The 23153-nt window shown below is 49.1% G+C and overlaps 1 protein-coding gene across 7 annotated transcripts in view; it reads left to right on the forward strand.

The window, feature by feature from the left end:
- camsap3 (calmodulin regulated spectrin-associated protein family, member 3) overlaps positions 1-23153 on the forward strand; it is a 208053-nt gene that overhangs the window by 177053 nt on the left and 7847 nt on the right. For 4 of the 7 annotated variants that reach the window (XM_072564202.1, XM_072564204.1, XM_072564205.1 and 1 more), the window contains 6 exons: positions 915-3003; positions 9433-9569; positions 11369-11571; positions 15466-15562; positions 18402-18425; positions 22211-22329. In XM_072564202.1, the coding sequence (XP_072420303.1) occupies positions 915-3003; positions 9433-9569; positions 11369-11571; positions 15466-15562; positions 18402-18425; positions 22211-22329 (2669 nt within the window). The remainder of the gene's footprint in view (positions 1-914; positions 3004-9432; positions 9570-11368; positions 11572-15465; positions 15563-18401; positions 18426-22210; positions 22330-23153) is intronic. The other 3 variants (XM_072564203.1, XM_072564208.1, XM_072564206.1) reach the window with 1 other exon arrangement.

A 23153-nucleotide genomic window follows, 5' to 3' on the forward strand; every position in this document is an offset into this window, starting at 1 on the left:
GGGAATGAATGAAATTTTGCTGGGTCCCTGTGTCATTCAGCACAGGAACTGATTTCTGCAGCTTGTTCCTCGCGATTGTGAGGCAGGTGTGTAGTCGCTTTTCAATCTGACTCTTTCTCTGATGTTATGGAGGGTTATTGAGATTCCCTGCACATCTGCCCCCGTGGGAGATGGTCTTCTTTGGCATACAAAAGAAAATAGAGCACCAGCCCAGACCTAAGTTTTTGGTGTGACTTTCTAAATTAAGCTGCTTCACTCCGAGCAGGAGAACGTCTCCTGGTCAGTTTTTCAAATATAAAACCAGGAATTAAATTTACCGATTTTGGAGGAAGGGAGAGGTGAAGTTAAATCCAAAAATGGATCAAGGGTTAAGTTACAAGCAGAGATGAACTCTGAGAGGGGATCCAGGGAAAAAAGAACTGGGGGCAGCTGTGGGCCGTTCAGTCCCTTTAACCTGTCCTATCATTGAATGCAATTGTGGCTGATTTCATCAAGGCCTCAACTCCATTTTCCTGCCTGCTCGCCATAACGTTTTAACCCTTTTATTGATTACAAATCTCTAACTTTACTCCATGTCCCCTGGCATCCACCGACTGTCTGTGGGGAGTTAGCACGTTCTCCCCATGTCTGCGTGGGTTTCCTCCAGGTGCTCTGGTTTTCTCCCATGATCCCAAGCTGCACAGATTAAGGCAGATTGGCCATGCTAAATTTTACATAGTATCCAGGCTCGGTGGATCAGCCATGGGGAATTAATGGGATAGCACCAGGGTGGGATGTTCTTCAGAGGGTCAGTGCCTCAATGGGCCAAATGGCCTCTTTCTGCCCCGTAGAGATTCCATGGCACGCCCTTAGCTTTTAACACAAGACTTTGATAAAACATGATACTCATTGCTCTCTTGCTTTCTTTCTCTAAGGCCATTGTCCCAAGCAGTGTCCTTCAGCATTCCCTTTGGATTGGACAGCGACGTGGACATTGTCATGGGGAATCCGGTCGGATTGATGAGGTCGGTGAGCTCCGACAGCCTGAGCTCCAACACCTACCGGTCTCACAGCTGCCTACCGCGGGGTGCTGACAACCAGGAGCCGGGGAGCGAGAACGGGCCTGTCGCGTCTCCCAGAGCAGCCAGGAAGGCCTCGCCGTTGGCGAACAAGATGGCCGAGAGCGAACGTCCGCCACCGGTTGAAAACGGGGTGGTTGGCGACCACAACAACTGTGCGGAGCTGCCGACCATCGAAGAAGCGCTGAAGATAATCCACAACACTGACAAGCTGGAGCCCAGACTCCGTCCCGAGGGTGCACCAGATGGCTTCTTCCTTCACCGGCCCGATCTGTCCGAAGACTTCCTAAAGCCCGAGGGTGGCCAGTCCAAACTTGACCTCCATCCTCCCTACCCACCGGCAGACACCCCCCAGGAGACCGGGCTCCTACCCCCCACCGAGGACCGAGTGAGTGGCAGAGTCGCTCCGTCTGAAGATGGCAACTTCTCCCGGGACGACGACTCCGTCCTCAGGGACAACAGCTTGGAGTCGGACGGTGAGGACTCTTCGAGGCCGGCCCAGGAGGAGAAGGACTACGCCAGCAAGGACGAGTGCACGTCCTGCCTCAGCTCCCTCAGCTCCCAGGCTGAGAGTGTGGCATCGTCCGGCTCAGGCGTGAAGATGACCAACTTCGCCGAGCGCAAGATGAAGAAGATGAGCAGCGCGCCGGACTCCAAGTCGAGCAGCTCGCAGAAGACGACGCCGGACAGCTCCGAGCTCAACGACCAGCAGATGGCTTCATGGGCTCACAGGCCCGACGACAGCCCCAGCCAAAACCAGGCCCTGGCCTCCGAGATGACCCAGCTGGGGATCCGGTTGGAGGAGAAACGGCGAGCGATCGAGGCGCAGAAGAAGCGGATTGAGGCCATCTTCGCCAAGCACCGGCAGAGGCTGGGCAAGAGCGCGTTCCTGCAGCTGAAGAGGAAGGAGGAAGGCGGGGAGCGGGAGAATGGAGTGTCGGCGGACGAGGACAGGAGGAAGCTCTCCCTGGAGGAGAGATTGTCGAGAATCGAGGATGAGGAGGAAAACGAAAGCCCAGTACAGCCCGAGTTCAAGGACCGGGGTGGCCTGGCGTTGGATAAAGACAGTGAGGCAGGCCCCGGCAGGAACCTTGGGGAGAAAGATGCTAAACCGAGACGGCCGGAGTCCCCGAGGGAGCCAGAGGTGGACGCGGACATGGGTGAGTACAACAACGCCGTGGCTAAGCTTAACTCGGCGCTGTCCTCGCTGCAGCTCGACATGCAGCGCCTGGCCCAGCAACAGGAGAGCCTGATGGAGAGGAAGAACGTGCAGGCTTGGGTGATCCCGGTTCCCAAAGCCTCCTCTCAGAGGCCGCCCCGCTCGGCCGAGTTCTCCTCGCCCTCGCCCTCGCGCAAGCCGGCTTCCTCCGGGACACGCTCCCCCCAGTCCGGCCCCAAGAAGGTGTCCGGAGCAGCGGCCGCAGCCCCACCCAAGAGCCCCAGGCACTCCCGGCCCGCCGAGCTGAAGATCACGCCGCTGACCCGTGTGCTCACACCCCCGCAGAGCGTGGACTCCTTGCCCCACCTGCGCAAGTTCTCACCCAGCCAGGTCACCGTCCAGACCAAGTCTTCCATCTGCTTCGGCGAGGACAGCGAGGAGGAGCAGCAGGACCTCAGCGTGAGGCCCAAGCCACGTCCGCTGGGGCCCGTGGTGAGCTGCGGCCTAGCAGAAGGACCCCTGGAATCTGACAGGCCGACCCCTGACCTGGAGAGCGAGGGTAACCTCAGGCCCGTGGGGCCTGTCGTCTCCCGGAAAGTGGAGGAGCAGCCTGACAGCGGCAAGAAGGACAGTTCATCCGCCGCCAAAAGGACTAGTTTGATTGAGATACCGCTCTCCTCTTTGAGAGGCCCCGAAGAAGGTGAGGACGGGCCAGAGAACGTCAGCGAATCCGTGAGTGATCCCCCAGGCGATGCTGAGCAGAGGTCTGTTGGTTTCTTCTTCAAGGTTGGTGAACTTTTGCTTTGATCCTGGTCACGTTATCAACTCCTCCCTCTCGCTAGAAACGCAGTCCAGTCGCCACCGTTCATTCAAAATGGCCTCCTTGTGTGTGAGGCATGAGTGTACTTTTTGGACTCCCCGTGTCGAGGGCAAGCTAGGCCCCTCCTTCAGTCCATTGCAGACCCCTCTGACCGAACCAGTTTGGTCACCATACGGGCGGCACGGTAGCTCAGTGGTTAGCACTGCTGCCTCTTGGCGCCAGGGACCCAAGTTCAATTCCAGCCTCGGGAATACTGTGTGGAGTTTGCACATTCTCCCCGAGCCTGCGTAGGTTCCTCCGGGTGTTCCCGTTTCCTCCCACAATCCAAAGATGTGCAGGCTAGGGTGGATTGGCCAGTGTTCAGGGATGTGTAAGTTAGCTGCATTAGTCAGGGGTAAATGTAGAATAATGGGTTCAGTGAATGGGTCTGGGTGGGTTACTCTTTGAAGGGCCAGTATGGACTTGTTGGGCCAAAGGGCCTGTGCCCACACTGTAGGGATTCTATGATTCTTGTCCGAGTACCCCTCTACATGTAACTCTGGTATCAAATTGTTTGCCGGTGGTCTTGGACTGCCTAAGGGGTTGTATAAATGCATGTAGTTGTTACAATACTTGAGTTTAGTGGGTTGTCAGCGTCTGGCCCATTGAGGATCACCAGCCAATCATGGAGCCTCTCCAATCTCCCACCAAAACCCATGACTCAATGAGCTGTTGGATATCTGTCAGGATCCCCCCTATGGCCCAAATATGAGGAGATGGTGTGAGCTGTGACCAAAGTCTTGACCGAGGAGTTCCAGAGTTTGGAGCCTTTGGGGAGTTGAAGGCTCAGCCGCCAATGGTGACGGAATTGGGGATATTGGCCAGGCTGAGGGACAACTGTGACACGAAGTATCTGAAAACTATGTTGGTGGTTGTGAGTGGAAGTTCATGTGAATGGAACCCTGGAATAGACTGGAATTCGGAAATACTTATGGAATGTCAATGAGTTGGTATCTAGTGGTTCAGGTGGCTACTTGGGGTGAAAAGCTGTTGGTGAAGGCCACCATAACAGGGGAGGGACTAAGTGATTATGGTCCAATATGACAGACCTGTGTCCCACACCAACAGACAGTTGTGGTCAAACAACACTTTGTTGTACCTGTTAAAAGCAGGATGACTAAACCTAACGTCTTATCTATCATTTTAATCAAGCTTTTTAGACGTGTTATGACACATCTCTGGAGAAAGTGGACCTGGACCTCCTGACTCAGAGATAGGGACAGTACCACTGCACCATGTGTGCTCTATCCATATATTCAGTCCAGACAAGTGGTATTTTGATTTGGTTCATTTTGTTGAATGTAATTCTTGTTTTCATTGGTGAGAGCATTAAATGCAGGAATTGGGGCATCATGCTGAGGTTGTAGAGGACATTGGTGAGGCCTCTTTTGGAATCCTGTGTTCAGTTGCGGCTACCCTGCGATAAGAAGGATATTATTAAATTGGAAAGGGTGCAGAAAAGATTTACAAGGATGTTGCCAGGCCTGGACAGTTGGAGTTATAGGGAGGTGCTGGACAGGCAGGGACTTTTTTCCCTGGAGCGTCAGAGGCTGAGGGGTAACCTTTTACAGAGGTTTATAAAATTAGGAGGGGCATGGAGAGGGTGAATAGGTAAGGTCTTTTCCCCCAGGTTAGGGCAGTCCAAAACTAGAGGGCATAGGTTTAAGGAGAGACCAGAAAACTTTTTCACGCAGAGGGTGGTACGTGTATGGAATGAGCTGCCAGAGGAAGTGGTGGAGGCTGGTACAATTACAGCATTTAAAAGGCATTTGGATGGGCATATGAATAGGAAGGGCTTAGAGGGATATGGGCCAAATGCAGGGACTGGTTTAGTTCGGGAACATGGACGGTGTGGATGAGTTGGACCGAAGAGTCTGTTTCTGTGCTGTATGACACTGTCGGTCAGGCCAGCTCGAATTACTAATTTTGATTTTGAGAAAACGTGATTGAACAGCATTGCCAGAAATGTTGACTTTTTCCAGTTGCAAGTGAAGACCAGTTTCAAATTGGGTACAATCCAGGGTGTGGTTGGCGATTAGAAGTTTGTGAATGTACCATTCCTATCTCGTGATCACCCAACCTTGAGTAGGGACCAACTCCTTTATCTCTGATCGGTGGGCATTGGACACAAGGTGACCTGGGTCATACCATTTGGCCACTCATGAGCAATCGTTTGTTGGAATCTACTTTGTTTTCAGCAAGTCCTCGAAAGTTGCCAAGTGGAAGCCTCTCTGTAATAGGACAGAACGGGAGACCAATTGGCCCATCAAGCCTGTGCCAGCCCTTCAAAAATGAGATTTAATTTGTCCAACTCGCTCTCGTTCCCTTCCCAGTCCCTGCAAATGGTTGTTATTCAAATATATATTTAAAGAATATATATATTGTCCACCATCCTCCTCAGGATTTGCATTCCCAATCACACCTGCCTCCGAAAAATTAATCCCCTTAGCTTTCCCCACTTCAGTTTTTTTGCCACTTATACTGAATCGGTACTGGCTGGTCAAATGGGAAAAATATGTGACTGATCAATGGGGTTTCTGTTATACAGGATTTAATTATTTGAACGGTTTATCCCATAATACGAAAATAACAAGGTGATTTGAAAACGTTGGCTTGGTGAATAGAAAGTGCAAATCAAAGGCACATTAATAAATGCTTTAAGAATGCTGACTAACAGTACTAGCGGGATCTACTCTATTTGTAGACCAGGACTTTTTTTTTACACCATTATCATTGTGTCAGCCTTATCCCAGTGGGTAGCGCCTGCATCTCTGACTCAGAAGGTAGTGGGTTCAAATCCCACACAAGAGAAAGAAAGATGAACATTTGAATAGCACCTTTAGCGACACAGTACTTCAGGGGGTGGGGGTTGGGGAGTTGAAGTCAGTTGGCTCAGTGGGCTGAGGATGGTTGCTTCCCTTATAAAGAGCGATGCCAACAGCGGGGGGGGGGGTTGGATTCCCACACCAGCTGAAGTTACCACGACAGGCACTCCTTCGCAACCTCTCCCCTCACCTGAGGCGCAGTTACCCTCTGGTTAAACCACTACCCATTGTCTCTCAGTAAGGAGAGTGAGAAAGAGAGCAAGCCCTATGGTCATGTGGGGTGATAGTGAGCTTATCTTCGGGTGGTTTAACTATGCTGGATCACCAAGGGAGTGCTAACCTGGGTGCGGGGTGGGGTTGAGTTGGGGTTGGGGGTGGGGTGGGGGGGCGCGCGAGTGGAAAATGCAGAAAAGATTTATAAGGATATTGCCAGGAGTTGTAGGGAGGTGCTGGACAGGCAGGGACTTTTTTTCCCTGGAGCATCGGAGGCTGAGGGATGACCTTTACAGAGGTTTAGAAAATTGAGGGGCATGGGTAGGGTGAATAAGACGTTAAACTGAGTCTCTTATGTTGATGCAAGTGGGCCCCTAGTGCCATTTTGCAGAGGAGCAAGGGGAATTCTCCCCAGTGCCTGATCAATATCCTTTTTTAAGATTAGATTACTCACAATGTGGAAACAGGCCCTTCGGCCCAACAAGTCCACACTGACCCTCTGAAGAGTAACCCACCTAGACCTATTCCCTTACATTTACCCCTTTACCTAACACTACGGGCAATTTAGCATGGCCAATCCACCCTAACCTGCACATTTTTTGGATTGTGGGAGGAAACCAGAGCACCTGGAAGAAGTCCACGCAGACACTGGGAGAACGTGCAAACTCCACACAGCCAGTCGCCTGAGGCAGGAATTGAACCCAGATCTCTGGCGCTGTGAGGCAGCAGTGCTAACCACTGTGCCACCGTGCCTCCCCACTTAACCTTCAAACTGTGGTGACCCAAGTGGTCTGGCCATTCTCGCATTGCTGTTGGTGGGGGCTTGCTGTGCGTGAGCAAGGGTGCTTTGTTGCAACAGCGACTACCTTTCCAAACTGTTCCAGAGGTTGCACCAGCTGCTTTGCCAGTTCCTATGTTGTGACGGCCATCCCAGGACTGCACGAATTCCTTTTACGAACAGTCAACCACCATCAGCAGAGACCTGGGAAAGGGCTTTCTGTTTCTCGGGCTGAAGAGTGAAGTGGTCCGAGTTGGCCCGAGACACAGCAGCAGGTTAGATCTTGGAGTGTAATCACAGGGAGGCTAATATCAGGGGGGTTTTGTATAAAACTTTCTTTGGACATATGCTCACCAGTTATAAAAATATCGGACTTGGGAGAGGGCTGGTGGCGGAATGTCTGTGTTAATGAAAGCATATTAATCAGCTCATTGGGAAGGTTTGCTTGTTGAAGGAACAGGAACAAGAGATTTCAAATGATCAATGCAAATGTTTTCACACAGTAACATATGGAGCCATGCAGCATGGAGACGCCCTTCAATCCAACCAGTCAACGCTGACCATAATCCTGCACTAAACTCATCCCACCTGCCTGCTCCTGGCCTATGTCCCTTCTAACCTTTCTTATTCATGAGCTTATCCAAATGTCTTTTAAACATTACAACTGTACCCACATCCTCCACTTCCTCTGGAAATTCATTCCTCACACGAACCACTCTCCGTGTTTTAAAAAAAAAAGTTGCCCCTTGGAACGTGAGAATAGCTGAACAATGGTATGTCTAGCTGCCAGGCTTAATATGAAATCCAGAGTTGAGTTCAACGCCTTCAGATTGTGAAGTCACTCCCATTCCTTGCCTCTCTCTTCACTTTACCCATTGCGTTCCCTAGGTAAAAACGAGGACTGCAGAGGCTGGAAACCAGAGTCTGGTTTAGAGTGGTGCTGGGAAAGCACAGCATCCGAGGAGCAGGGAAATCGACGTTTCGGGCAAAAGCCCTTCATCAGGAATAGCGGCAGGGATCTCTCACCTCCCCACTCCCCTTCCCCCCCCCCCATCCCCCAACTCCAGTGGGACTGTCTGCTGTCTCCAGTCTTGCAGTCAGACGCACCATTAGTCTGCCATTCTCACATTCCAGTCACTTAATCTGTACTGTCTCTCTCCCCCAGCACTCCACCCTCCCCTTTCCCCATTGCGTCCCCTCCATGTCACCTCTGACAAAGGGAGAGATTCATCTAGATTGGAAACGCTAGTTAGCTCTTCCCCCATGGATGCCCCCTGACCCGCTGTGGTCTCCAGTATTTTTTTTTGTTTCCTGCAGCTGCAGTAATTCTTTCCTGCAGTGTGTTGATGTGTTGTTACTGTATTGGAACAGTTACTGTTTAGCAGTTAAATAGACTAGTATTCTGTTAAGTTTTCCAATAGAATTAAGTGATTCCAGTCTCCTCTTCCTTTTGCTGTATTTTAACTATAGTGTAGGAATGAAGAGTGCTTTGTCTGAAGACTGCGTTGTTTGACCAACTGAGTCGAGAGTGTGGCACTGGGAAAGCACAGCAGGTCAGGCAGCATCCGAGGAGCAGGAGAATCAACGTTTCGGGCAAAAATCCTCCTCGGATGCTGCCTGACCTGCTGTGCTTTTCCAGCACTATACTCTTGACTCTCATCTCCAGCAACTGCAGTCCTCATTTGCGCCTGTTTGACCAATTCAATTGCATCTGGAACACAATGCCTGGCACTTGCCTTTAACATAAGGAAATGTTAGGGTCTAGGCTATCTTAATATATTCTGGGGAGGGGGGTGTGGTTTGGTCTAGTCCAGATCAAGGTTTTTGAACCATATTCATTCAGATTCAGGACTGGTTCTGCTGTTAACGTGGAGAAGCTGTGGGTGAAGTAATGGTGCAAGTTTTCATTGCACTTGGTAAATCCAAAGGGCCTAATCAATTCGGAGTGGTGACCAAACTAAGCCTTTATTGACAATTTGGACCAGCTTTGGTCTCCTCTGGTTGAGTCAAATTGCTTTTTCTCACTCGTTCATGTGACGTGGCCATCTCAGAGACACTGGCACCTGCTGCCCGTCCCTTATTAGTTTGTACTGAGTGATTCGCTTGGCCGTTTGCGAGGGAAGCTAATCTACCAGGTTGCTATGGGTCTGGAGTCCCCTGCAGGCCCGAGGAGATAAGGACGGCAAATTTCCTTTCCCTGAAGGGCATTAGTGAACCCGAAATCACGTTTACGACAATCTATGGTCGCCCTTACTGAGAGTAGATTTCAATTCCAGACTGAATGTTGAATTTAAGTTCCTAGTGGGGTTCAAACTCAGATATTTGGCCTGGCCATCTAGATTGGTAATGCGGTGACATGTCATGGCCCCAACCCCCAAAATTACCAACTGTTCTCCCCAGTGTGGAAAACTTGCTAGCGCAGCAGCGAGTGATTAGACCGTAGGACGTAGGAGCAGAACAGGGTTCTGCTGAGGAACGTTCTGGAAGCTGATGCTTGTTGCAGTTGCTTTCCTTGCTTTGCTCCCCTCCATGCGCTGCAGGACGAGGCGAAGGCGGAGGAAGAAATGGCGCTGAAGCGAGCAGCGTTGATGGAGAAGCAGCAGAAACGGACGGAAGAGTTCAGGAAGCGGCGGATGTGGTTGGACGCGGAAAAGGAGCAGAAGAAAGAGGATATCAGGTGAGGTGGGACTGGAATTTGCTTTGAGCCCTTGCTCTGTGTATGTGACGGGCAGTACGGCCCATGAAGCATTTCTGCTTCTCACTGTAGACGTCAGTTCCAGTCCTCTAGGCTGAGTCTCTGTGAAACTAGCAGCCGGCTTTATGGTGTGTGTTACAAAGTACCTATTGTTGGGCTCTGGGTAGTTGCTGCCACTGACCTTTCAACTCCTTTAAAATGTACCCTAAACAGGTTGGACACATTGACCATTCGTCTTGATTTTTGTTACAATGGAAACTTCTCAAAGTTACATTGAAACATCGTTATCAGGGCTGATAATGCATCCCAGCCTCCGTGGTACCCACTAGTCTCTGAAGACCATTGTAGTGATGGGCCAATCCTCCTCTCCATACTGAGTCAAAGGGCTTATTTGATTATCAATACTTTAGGATAAATCACGAGTGAGTCCTCATAAGAAGTGGAATGTAACTTCAATAACAAGAGGTGGTTGCATGATGGCATTAGGTGCAAGGTGCATTTGACTAGTTGAGTAGAAGACTATCAAGAGCCTGAAGTTTCAGGTGATCCCATTGGGATCTTGTGCAAAGCTGCCACAGATTGTATGGTGCTTAATGAACTCTTCCTGACCTGTGATCTTTTGAGTCCAATGTTCGTTTCTATTATTGTTGTAGTTTTACCATGTGGGAGCTTGCATTGACAGAGCCAAAAGTAGCCTTAAGCTAGATCAGTATTATTAAGTTGTGTGTTTAAAAAGGGAAGCAGTCACTACTTGGAATGGTGTATGAGTGTCCATGTATTTAAGAGAGGCCTTTCTTAAAGCTATCCCTTGAGTGTATTTGAGAAACAAGGGTGGAAGAGAAGGAAGGAACAAATGGTCTGTTGCCTACAAACAAGGTGACATGAAGGTGGAGACACAAACAGTTTTCCTTTAGTTAATGAGTCTGGGTATGTTGCAGTCAGTGAGGATAGGCCTATAGCAGCAAGGGAACTGTTAACTCTTGTGTGCTTCAGAGCAGTTTAACCTGAGCAGTTCAGTATCGGTGAGAGAGAGCTCCAGAGGTTAAGGAATATGTGAGCTGTGTTAGCAGTTTATTTAAAAAGTGTCAGGAAGTGACAATGACTGAAAGAAGATTACTGAGTGAAAGCAGGGGTATGCCATCTGAGCAAGGAACTTTTATGTTGGAACAGGATTCATTTAGGGGAGGGGTGTTTGTCTGAGTGGGTTACTCTTCGGAGGGGCAAGGTGGACTGAGGGGCCTGTTTCCACACTGTACGGATTCTAATTTTGAGGTTTGGATGTCTAAAACGTCATTGAGGCTAAAGAGGTCAAATCATTATTTCTGATATTTATAAGACTGTTTCAAACTGTTCTTATATTGTCTAAAATACTAGGTTTGTTTAGAAAACTTCAAGCGTAATAAACATTTTTTCTTTTGTTAAAAGTGCATTGGCAGCTTCTTGTAAATGTGTTCCTTCATCACAGGGAGGAAGAAAAATTGTTCAAGAAAATTTGTGGTCTCTCGCTGGGATCTGACTTGTGCAGTTTTAATGGTCTCTGGGTTCATAATACCTTATACGACTGGTATACAACCTTGTAAACCTTAAATAGTTTTACATTAGATACCTGATTGGTTATTATTTGTTCTAATGCTTCTTTTTTAGTCTAACATTACTGAAACACTCGCTTCAATCGATTCACCCAAAGATAGCTTCCATTTCAGCAGAATGCCACATCTTTGTTTTTTTTAAAACAAAATGATTTAATTGTTTTTCCGTATTACTTTTCCCCTTTTCTGAAGGCAACAAGTAGAGGAAGAGAAAGTGGAGAAGAGTTTTATCAAGCAGGAGTATCTTCGGCGGCAACAGCTCAAAATAATGGACGATCTGGACAAGGTCCTGAGGGCGAAGGCCACACCAAGCAAAGGGAGGAAGCCCCGGCCCAAGTCCTCGGTGTTCCGTGACGATTCCGTGCTGACTCGCAGCCCGGTGAAGGGTCTGCTAGGTGGGTGCTGGAGTCCTGCCCGCTAGAGGCTTCACTCCGGGCCTACTCTGAGGAGGCAGGAGGGTGGGGAGACTGGCTCCCATGGACTGTCCCATGCCCCCCCCGATCTATTTATTTACTGACTGTGGAGCATCTCTGTTAGTGCCTGCCGAAAAATGAGCACGTAGTAAATATCCCTCGTTGGCCTCTGCTCAGCTGTCAGTGCTTTCACCTGAATTGAAGACGTTGTGATTTGATTTGTTGTTGTTGGGTGTACCTGAGTGCAGTGACAATTTATTTTTGTTTTGCAAGCAGATCCTAATGTACAAGGCCTTACAGATCATTTGGACAGACTGAGATTCTGCCAGGAAACCTGTGGCTGTTGGGTCTGTTCAGCATATTGGAACGATAATTTCTCATTTCAGTCTGTTAATTGTAATATGGACTCCAACCCTACCCTGGCTGACACCAGTCCCTTCTCTCTTTATCCCTGTTGAGCGTTTTACTGTCCTGTGCAAGGACATTGCTCACTGGCACAGATTATTCCATCCTTTCCTTCCCAACTTCCTATTACTGTCACCATTACATCATGTTGTACATCACCACCTCACTATTGTACCCAGTAAGCTGCAGGTGTCGATCGAGACACCCCTGTGAGGTTTAAGAGACATTATTTTGTCTGAGGTTTAGAGAGAGGTTGTTAGGGGAACTCCATCAAGGGTGCAGAGCAGCAGCAAGGATCTATCTTTATCTCTCTCTTTAGAGAGCAACATTGAAGAGCTGGTGTAACGTTGTGAGGAACGGGAAATGATCCAAGCTAAGGTACCTTTTTAATCCCCCTTAAGCACAAATCTTTCATACTTCACAGTGATGGCTACAATTCATGATTAACTATAGAGTATTTTGGGGCCTCTTATCACCATGAGAAGTGCTATCTAAATGCAAGTCTTTCCATTTGTTGTGATGTAAAGCTCCATCTACTGTCAGAAATGTGCTGCTGCAGATGTGACAGGAGGCTCCAATCGAGACCCCACCCACCCCCAGTGAAATGTGACCGAGTGAGAGGTGATGCCCAAATAAGGAGATTGTGGCCCACGTGACTACTTTCAAAACTGAGACGAGTTCCTTCGTTAAGAGTTTATTTCTCTTCAATGAATTTCTTTTCCTTGTGAATTTGAAGCGGGAGCATTCTCGAACAATTCTTAAGTTCTGTCCTCGTCCGATGTTGTAATAACGGTTAACGTATCTGCACACAATTCCATTGATACACGATCAGATTAGATTAGATTCCCTACAGTGTGGAAACAGGCCCTTTGGCCCAACCAGTCCACACCGACCCTCCGAAGAGTAACCCACCCAGACCCATTTCCCTCTAACTAATGTGTCTAACACTATGGGCAATTTAGCACAGCCAATTCACCCTAACCTGCACATCTTTGGACTGCGGGAGGAAACCGGAGCACTCGGACGAAACCCACGCAGGTTCTACACGTCGTAAAGCATTCAGAAGAATAGCACATTGGTGTGTTGTGCAGTTTAGGAACAGTTCAGCCTGTCCAGTGCATTGTGCCATTTAGTGGGATGGTGCTGGTATAGCTGAATTGCCCCCCCCCCCCCCCTCGCCCTTTTCCGTTCTGCTCCTGGTGAGACCTGATGGGAGCTCTTCCCATTGTGAGTATCCATGGGTGTATCCCGTGGGTATCCATGGGTGTATCCCGTGGGTATCCGAGGTTCCTATCTGTGCTCTGTTGCACCTTTTTGACCTTGTTATCTCCGATGTGAACTCCTCCTGGGTTTGCCTTGGTGCGCACTGAGTTTAGGAATTAACTGTTCACTCGGACGTGGGTGTCGCTGGTTGGCCCACGTCCCTAGTTGCCCCCTTGAGAAGGTGGTGGCACGCTGCCTTCTTGAGCAGCAGCTGCCCATGTTCTGTAGGTGGACCAGCAATGCCCCCAGGGAGGGAATAGTTGGCAGTTCTGTTCCACAGGCTCGTTTCCGCTCACAGTCCACACAGGACTGTGGGAAACAGCGGGTGGTCTTTTTCATCCCGATGGCCTGTGGATGGAACCCAGATTCCAAAGTGGAAAGGTCACTGCTGAACTCTGTGTGCCCCCACAGTTCCCTTTCCCTCTCTCCCTCCTCCTCCCTCTACCCCCTCCTGAGTTCTTCTTTAATATGCTCCAAAATAGGAGAGAGGTTTCACTAGGTCAAATAAATATCACAGAATCCCTACAGTGTGGAAACAAGCCCTTCAGCCCAATAAGTCCACCCTGACCCACCCACAACCATTCCCCCTACCCTATTACTGTACATTTTCCCCTGACTAATGCACCTAACCTACGCATCCTTGAACACTATGGGCAATTTAGCACGGGCAATTCACCCTAACCTGCACATCTTTGGATGTGGGAAGAATCCGGAGCACCTGGAGGAAGCCCACCCAGACACTGGGAAAATGTGCAAACTCCACACAGAGAGAGTCACCCGAGGGTGGAATCGATTGCATTTGCATCCATCTCATTTTGAACAAAGCATCAGATCGGAGTCCCACTCAGCGCAGCAGATAATAAGGGGACACCATTCGGCCCATCACGTCCATGCCAGCTGTTAACCGATTGGCCCCGGGGCAGCACAGTGACTCTGTGGTTAGCACTGCTGCTTCACAGCGCCAGGGACCTGGGTACGATTCCTGCCTCGGGTGACTGTCTGTGTGGAGTTTGCACGTTCTCCCTGTGTCTGCGTGGGTTTGCTCTGGTTTCTTCCCACAATCCAAAGATGTGCGGGTCAGGTGAATTGGCCATGCTAAATTGCCCGTAGTGTTAGGTACATTAGTCAGGGGTAAATCTAGGGGTCGAGGAACGGGTCTGGGTGGGTTACCCTTCGGAAGGTCAGTGTGGACTTGTTAGGCCGAAGGGCCTGTTTCCACACTGTAGGGAATCTAATCTGTCTCGAGCGCTTCATGTCTAGACGCCTCTGCTGTCGAGTTTGAGAAGAGGGATGCTGAAGCACTGGAGCAGATGCAAGCCAGGTTTACAAAGCTGAGACAGGAACTGAGCCAACCGCCTTCAGGAGAGAGTGAGCAGGCTGGTTCTCAGAGCAAGCTGGCAGCCATCTTAAAAGTTGTGATTGGGGCGGGGCAGGCAAGTTGGAGACAAGATGGACACTGATAAGTCCTACAGGGAGTTCAGGAGAACGGTTTTTAACTCAGGGAATGGTGAGAACGTCTAATTTGTTGGCTTGGTTGAGTGAGCGTTAGCGATGTGTTGAATAGGAACCAGAAATGTGATGGGTGCAAGAGATGTCACGCATGGGAAGAGGGTAAACACAATCAGGTGGGAAAGCAGAAATACCAATGTGGACCAGATGGGCTGAATTACTTGTTTCTGCATCATGTTTAATTCTGTGTAAACATTGATGCGCACTGTCTATCTAAGTTTAAATGTTGATACAGTGTTTAAGCAGATTCAGTGTTTATCATGTTCATTCATGGAATGAGGGTATTGCTGGCTAGGCCAGCATTTATTTCCCCATTGGAGTCAACCACATTGCTGTGGGTCTGGAGTCACAAGGAGGCCAGACTGGCTAAGGATGACAGATTTTGTGAACCAGATGGGTTTGTGAAAGACCTGCCGTCCCCTTTTTTACTTCCTTTTACTCAGCTCTGTCTGCGAGGGTCTGTTTGAGGAGACTCCCTGAGTGAGCAACTTGCTCTGAGAGCCGCAAACCGACCCGTGTGGCATTCACCTGGCAACTCTTCCCAGCACCCTCGGCGCTTTGGCAGCTCCAAGGTGTGAGGGACACCGGTAACCCGTGGCCTTGTATGGTCCTGGCTGTGTGAAGTCCATCTGAGTGCAGGGCACAGTTTGAAGCAGCTGATTACAGACACATGACCACGGTCTTTCTCTTTGTTTCCAGGCTCCAGGCTAAACAAAGTTTACTCTCGATCTACCCTCTCCCTGTCCACCATGGTCAACGACTCGGCCAATAGTCTCTCGGTCAAGAAAAGTCCAAGGTAATGGAATTTGTTCACAGTAATGGAGCCTTTGGGAAGATTTAACTAACAGCGGTGGATCCAGTCTTTAGCAAACAATGCATTTTACAAGATAGCTATTCACAAGAGGGACCATTTGGCCCATCTTTGGCTATCTATAGGAAATTAAAACCCCAACTGCCCCAAGCATTCCAAAGTTTTTGTCTCCAAAACCTTGTGCTCAGGTCTATTCTGAGTTTTATTCACACTCTGTGGATAGGGCTTTAAGTTATCCATCTTTGGGTTGTTATTGTGCCACTTTGGTGGTGAACTTTTTAATTAAATGCCCTGCGTCTATCTGCTGTCCAGCAGATACCACCTTTTAACAAATGTGTAGTGTTTTTGCTGTTTTAATAGCCTGAACTTCTGCACAAGAGGGGAATGGATTTAAAGTGAAGAGGATTTTGGAGGGAGAGGTGACAGAATCCTTGATCAAACAAGTGTTTCACTTGAACAGCGAGCAATTGGTGGGCGGCACGGTGGCATAGTGGTTAGCACTGCTGCCTCACAGCGCCAGAGACCCGGGTTCAATTCCCGCCTCAGGCGACTGACTGTGTGGAGTTTGCACGTTCTCCCCGTGTCTGCGTGGGTTTCCTCCGGGTGCTCCGGTTTCCTCCCACAGTCCAAAAGATGTGCAGGCCAGGTGAATTTGCCATGCTAAATTGCCCGTAGTGTTAGGTAAGGGGTAGATGTAGATGAAGGGGTATTGGTGGGTTACGCTTCGGCGGGGCGGTGTGGACTTGTTGGGCCGAAGGGCCTGTTTCCACACTGTAAGTAATCTAATCTAATCTAATCTAATCTAATCAATCAGAACTGAGGGATGCACAAAACGCTACCATCCAGGAACTGAAGGAGGGTGGGGGGAGAGAGAGGTTGTAAAGATGCAGCAGGATGAGAACAAAGAGGGCCTTTGAGAAGGACGGCAAGTTGAAGTTCATTTACAATAGGGGCCAGTGTAGCGTTCTTTTTATTTGTACACAGAATGTGGACACCACTGCATTTATTATCCATCCCTAGTTGCCCACAGAGCAGTTAAGAGGTAATTGCATTGCTGACTGGAGTCCCATGTAGGCCAGACTGGGTGAGGAAAGTGAATTTCCTTCCCTAAATGACCTTCGTGAACGAGAAGGTATTTATGAACAACTAACAATTGTTTGTTATTGGACACTTTCTTGTTAAATTCCAGAGTTTAATTGAATTCAAACTCTACCTCTGGCAGGATTTGAACCCCAGAATGTCACTTGGGTCCCTGGATCTAGAGTCTAGCGTCAAGACCACTTCCCTTGAGAGGGCATCATTAGTCATTGGGACTCGGTGTGGGATAGGCTATGAGTTGTCGCACTCAGACAGTGGGTGAATTGGTGAAGTCTGGGAGGTTATTCACAGAATAGACTCGAGAGAGGACACAAAGGAGAGCTCAGGGTTTCCAAGTTGGGAAGACATTAGGACGAGTGCTGACCAGGTTCAAGCCGAGCTCGAGACCAAACAAGGGCAGCAAGGCTGAGTGGTGAGAGAGGGAATCACTGGCAGGACAACAGAGGTAATGGTGGCATTGTCCAATGGTGGCTTCAGTCTTTCCCCGAAACAGCTGGAGAGGGCGGTTGGACACCATTAACTTTAACTTTACAACGATGAAGCTCGAAATGAGCCCAATGGAGAGAATCCACATTTCACCTGACTGTGTTAATGACATGTGATACCTTGGCAAAGCAGACTGCTTTGTCCTCTTTTATGCAAGGAAGTGGTGGATACAGTTACAACGTTTAAAAAGAAATTTGGATAAGTTCACAAACGGGAAAGGTTTGGAGGGAAATGGGCCTGGAGCAGGCAGGTGGGACTAGTTTAGTTTAGGATTATGGATTGGCTGGACCACAGGGTCCGTTTCCGTGCTGTAGGACTCTGAGAAGGGCAGACAGATGGGGGCGCTGACTCCTGAGTTGGCCTGCAAGTCATAGACCTTCCAGACTGAGAATGGCATCACTGTCGTTGGGTCAAATATCTCCCCCAGCAACACTGTGGGTGTACGTGCACCAGATTAGATTAGATTACTTACAGTGTGGAAACAGGCCCTTTGGCCCAACAAGTCCACACCGCCCTGCCGAAGCGCAACCCACCCATACCCCTACCTAACACTACGGGTAATTTAGCATGGCCAATTCACCTGACCTGCACATCTTTGGACTGTGGGAGGAAACCGGAGCACCCAGAGGAAACCCACGCAGACACGGGGAGAATGTGCAAACTCCACACAGAGAGTCGCCTGAGGCGGGAATTGAACTCGGGTCTCTGGCGCTGTGAGGCAGCAGTGCTAACCACTGTGCCACCGTGCCGCCCACAATGGGGTGCAGGGGTTCAGAAAGGGCAGTTTGAGATGGGGCAATGAATGCTGTGCCAGCCAGTGATGCCCCTTCCCAGACTCCGGCATATGGAGGCTCAGTGCTTTCCGACAATAGACCCTGGTCTGCAGAACCAGTCAGGGGCTCACATTGATCCTCCTATTCTGTTGAACACTCACCATCAGCACAAAGAGACGTGTGTTTTTTCTCCCCGCTGCAAATGGCCTTTCTCATTGGACCATTTCAAGGAGAGAGTTGGTGCCTGAACTCTCCGAAGCCGAGCGGATTCTGTGGAGGATCAACGAGAGCAGAGTGAAGGTGCTGGGAGTAATTTGTTTGCTGTTTCAATGGGCTAGTATACACACAGCGGGGCAAACGGCCGCCTCTGTCATTGTGCAATCCCGTGCTGTAGAACTGTGTTCAACAAACTGTCATCGTTTTAACGCCAACCTAATGTCTAATTTATCTTGTTGCTTCTCTTCCAGCGCGTTTCACATCGGACTGAATAGGTACAGTTAAACATGAACAGGAAAAAAAATCCCAGCATGTGCGCGGCCTTAAGCAGTGGTGGCTGACCTGACTGAGCAGGGCTTAATGCTGCCTACATTCTGGATTCTTCTGTTCATGTCTGGTCAACCCCGAATGTCTTCATTCTGCAGAAGAATGATGACCCTGTGTGTAGTTTAGGCAAAATGGCTGGCCGAATTTTGTGTGTTATTTGCAAGGCTGTTGGTTTGTGGTTTTTGTGGACAGTCCCAGGGGATTATGGCCCCAATAGCCCTGCCTAGTGACCAAAAGATAAACCAGAGGCCTTGTCTATTTTGACTGCCCTCCATTTGGATCACGCTGTTTAAATCGAGGATAAAGGTGGCCTGTGTGAGTTTGATAGCTCACAGGGTGACCTTTTGAACCAGTTTGCCGTAACACAGTTTTGGGGGGCAAGAGTGGTAGGGGGTGGTGGAGATATTGAGAAGAAGTTTCACCAAAATACAAACTGGCAGGTGGCGTTCGCAACTTGCCTCTGGCATCAAGTGGGAGTGAGCTTTAATGGCCTGGAACGTATCGATGTTTGATAACCTGCTGGTTTTCATTTGCAGTGTCCAGTCTGCCAGCTGTGAATGGTTACAACTGGAGGGCAGGGGATAGAATTACTCATGAAGGGGCTGCTAAGGTGGCATGGTGTCTGCTCCTGGGCACTGCCCATGGAAGCAAAGTTCCACATTTAAGCTGAGAATCTACCTCCTTTATTCCTACCTGTGAGCGTTCCGCTAATTGTATTGAATCAGTCATTAAAGGTCGGATTTATTTATTGGATCTGATTGAGAGATTAGATGACATTCCACAAGTTTCACGTGGTGCAGAGGTCAATGTAATTTTGAATAAGTGTTTATTGTTTTTAGTTATAAAAGTTTGGTTCTCTATAAATTTTTTTTTTTCCCCCTTTGTCCCCCACCTCAGTGTCTTTCGACAGTGGGAGAATATCTCACCGTCAACCATTTTCACCACACTCTTAAGTTGTGGTCATGATTTGGAGATGCTGGTGTTGGACTGGGGTGTACAAAGTTTTAAAAAATCACACAACACCAGGTTATAGTCCAACGGGTTTAATTGGAAACACTAGCTTTTGGAGTGTTGCTCCTTCATCAGGTGGTTATGGAGGACATGATTGTAAGACACAAAATTTATAGCAAAAGTTTACAGTGTGATGTAACTGAAATTGTTGTGATGGGTAGGCCATCTTAAAATTCATTCATGGGATGTAGGTATCGCTGGATCGGCCCAACATTTATTGCCCATCCCTAATTGCCTTTCAGAAGGTGATGGTGAGCTGGCACCTTCAGCCACTACAGCCGGTGTAGGGACAGCGCTGGTGGGAAGAGAATTTCGGGATTTTGACCCAGCGACACTGAAGGAATTGTGATGTATTTCCAAGTCAGGATGGTGAGGGGCTCGGAGGGGAACTTGCAAGGGGCAGTGTTCCCCTGTTATCTGCTGCCCTTCTAGATGGAAGTGTTTGTGGGTATGGTAGGTGCTGTTGAAGAAGAATTGGTGAGTTCCCCGTTTTTGCTGTGTCTACCCATGGTTCAGTCGGTGGCCTCACTTGTATCAGAGTGAGAAGGTTGTGTGGACCGGATCCAATTGAACACAGCACTGCCTGGACTGAGGGAACACGGAATTACCAGGAGTGCTGTTAAACCAAGCTCCTAACTGTCCTGTCAAGGGGATGTGAAAGATCCCGGGCCTCTTTTTGGAGGGGAACAGGGGAGCTCTTTCTGGATTCAGGCCAATATTTTCCCTGAATTGACATCCTTGCCGTCTTTGTGGAGTCTTTCACTTCCACACAGTTTGACTGCTGTGGCTACACTGGGGTTGTGAGAGGTGCCAGTTAAATGAAAGTGCCTTCCATTAGTTGTTTGTGGAGACAGTAGGAGGGAGGGTTGTTGGTGACGGTGGTGTCAGGGTTTTAGTGCTCTCCCCTCGGTATTCCAGGCGTTGCGAGGGTGCTCTTGAGGGAAACAGTTGAGCTGACAAACAAAGATTTTCCCATCAGGATGTGGGTAATAAAACCTCATTGTCACTGGCAGGCGCTATATCAGGTTGTGTAGAAAGTAGATCAGGAAGTTGGGCCCTGTGCTGTGACCAGGCCTTTGTTCCTGCTCCACATGAGCCAGCTCCCCCTCGAGTTAATTCCATGAGCAAGTTCTCCATTCTTTGTTTATTCAGGCTCTTCATTTATGCTTTAATGACTCTCTGTGCCAGCAGGTTCCACATTTTGAAACCCATTATGATTGGAAAGCCTCCGGCCGTAGCACGGTTTTGCTGTGGCGAATAAGATTGGAAGACACAGAATTTATAGCAAACTGAAATTATATATTGAAAAAGACCCGGATTGTTTGTTAAGTCTCTCATCTTTTATGATGAACATGTTGGTTTCAGTTCTTTCATTTGTAAATCGCAAAACCTTTTTTAGAAGTTACGTTCTCAAGTGCACTTTAGTAATTGGTGTCAGGTCTTGCCATGTCATGGTATGCTTGCCTTTATTGGTCAGAGTATGGAGTACAGGAGTTGGGAGGTCATGTTGCAGCTGTACAGGACATTGGTTAGGCCACTTTTGGAATGCTGTGTTCAATCCTGGTCTCCTTCCTATCGGAAAGATGTTAAGCTTGAGAGGGCGCAGGGAAGATTTACAAGGATGTTGTCAGGGTTGGAGGGTTTGAGCTACAGGGAGAGGCTGAATAGGCTGGGGCTGTTTTCCCCAGAATGTTGGAGGCTGAGGGGTGGCCTTATAGAGGTTTATAAAATCATGAGAGACTTGGATAGGGTAAATAGACAAGGTCTTTTCCCTGGGGTGGGGGATTCCAAAACTAGAGGGCACAAGTTTAGGGTGAGAGGGGAAAGATATAAAAGAGACCTAAGGGGCAACCTTTTCACACAGAGGGTGGTGTGTGTATGGAATGAGGTGCCAGAGGAAGTGGTGGAGGCTGGTACAATTACAACATTTGAAAGGCATCTGGATGGGTATATGACTCTGAGGGGTTTGGAGGGATATGGGCCAAGTGCTGGCAAATGGATTAATTTAGGATACCTGGTTGGAGTGAACAAATTTGGACTGAAGGGTCTGTTTCTGTGCTGTAGTACTCTGATTCTAATTGGCACAACTGTGTCATAGAGCATGGAAACAGGCCCATCGGTCCAACTCTTCCATGTTGATCAGTTTTCTGAAGCTAAACTAGTCCCATTTGCCTGCATTTGGCCCATGCCCTTCCAAACCCTTCCTATTCATATACCCATCCAAATGCCTCTTAAATGTTGTAATTGTACCAGCCTCCACCACTTCCTCTGGCAGCTCATTCCAGACACGCACCACCCTCTGTGTGAAAAAGGAGTCCCTTAGGTTCATTTTAAATCTTTCCCCTCTCACCCTAAACCTATACCCTCCAGTTTTGGACCCACCCCTAACCTGAGAAAAAGTCACAAAGCACAGGAACGGACGCCTCGGTCCAACTCCTCCATGCTAACCAGATATCCTAACCTAATCTAGTCCCATTGGCCAGCACTTGGCCCATATCCCTCTAATCCCTTCCTAAACCCATCCAAGTGCCTTTTCTAGATTTGCAATTGAGGCTGGCAGACTGGACCAGGGCTGAATGGAAACCTTGGCCAAAGTATGAAGACTGTTGATTTCTTGTTGTTTTTTTCCACCACCCTCTTTGTCACGTTTCGTTCACTTTTTTTTAAAAAAAAAAATGCTTCTTTTCTCTCCCTTTTTGGTGAATCCTTCCCCCTTCCCCAGGGCGGACTCCCCCTCAGCGCTCCAGTCTCCCAGCCGACTGGTGGGGAATCAGAACGGCGAGAAAGACTGGGAGAATGCGTCGACTGCATCATCGCCGGCGTCCATACCAGAGTACACGGGTGAGTGGGTTTACACGGAGTTCGGGGGAGCGGGGGTGAGTGGTGGGACGTTCCTGCCGTGAGGAAACCAAACAGCGCGAGCAGAGAGAAAATTCCCTGGGGTGCATCCTTCATTTAGAGAGTGTTGGGGGGTGGAGAAAAGGATTTTCAGAATGAGCATCACGTTTTAGCTCAGTGGTTAGCACTGCTGCCTCTCAGCGCCAGGGACTCAGGTTTGATTCCAGCCTCGGGTGACTCTCTGTGTGGTTCACCCGTTCTCCCCGTGTCTGCGTGAGTTTGCTTCGGTTTCCTCCCACAGCCCAAAGGTGTGCAGATCAGGGCGGATTGCCCAGAGTTTCCAGACTGGGTGGGTTAACCGAGGGGAATGGAGGGTTACAGGGATGGGTCTGGGCGGGTCGCCCTTGGAGGGTCAGTGTGGACTCGAAGGACCGAATGGCCTGCTTCCTCACTGTCTGGATTCTGTGATCCGAGAAACGGTCTCTGTGGCTGAGGAGCTGTCAGTTCCCTGGATAGACTGGAGCAGTCGGTGGTTTCCGTGGCGATGAGAATGTCATGAGGAGATTTAATGGCGGTGCTCATAGGAAAAGCTGAGCGTAATAGCCATGGGAGATGGGGAGAAACCATCGCCATCGGAAGCTAAGGGCATTGATTTGAAATGATTGCTAACTGAAGATGAGAGAAAGCCGTTTTTGTTGTAGTGGCTTGTTAGGACCTGCCCAAAGGTATGGAGGAGGCAGATTCGATCTTAACTTTTCACCAGGGACTGGATAAACCCCTTAGAGAGAGTGAGCGTTGGAACATAGTACTGGGAGTAGGCCATTCAG

This window comes from Chiloscyllium punctatum, chromosome 46 (genome assembly GCF_047496795.1).
Source record: "Chiloscyllium punctatum isolate Juve2018m chromosome 46, sChiPun1.3, whole genome shotgun sequence".
NCBI classification, from domain to species: Eukaryota; Metazoa; Chordata; class Chondrichthyes; order Orectolobiformes; family Hemiscylliidae; genus Chiloscyllium; species Chiloscyllium punctatum.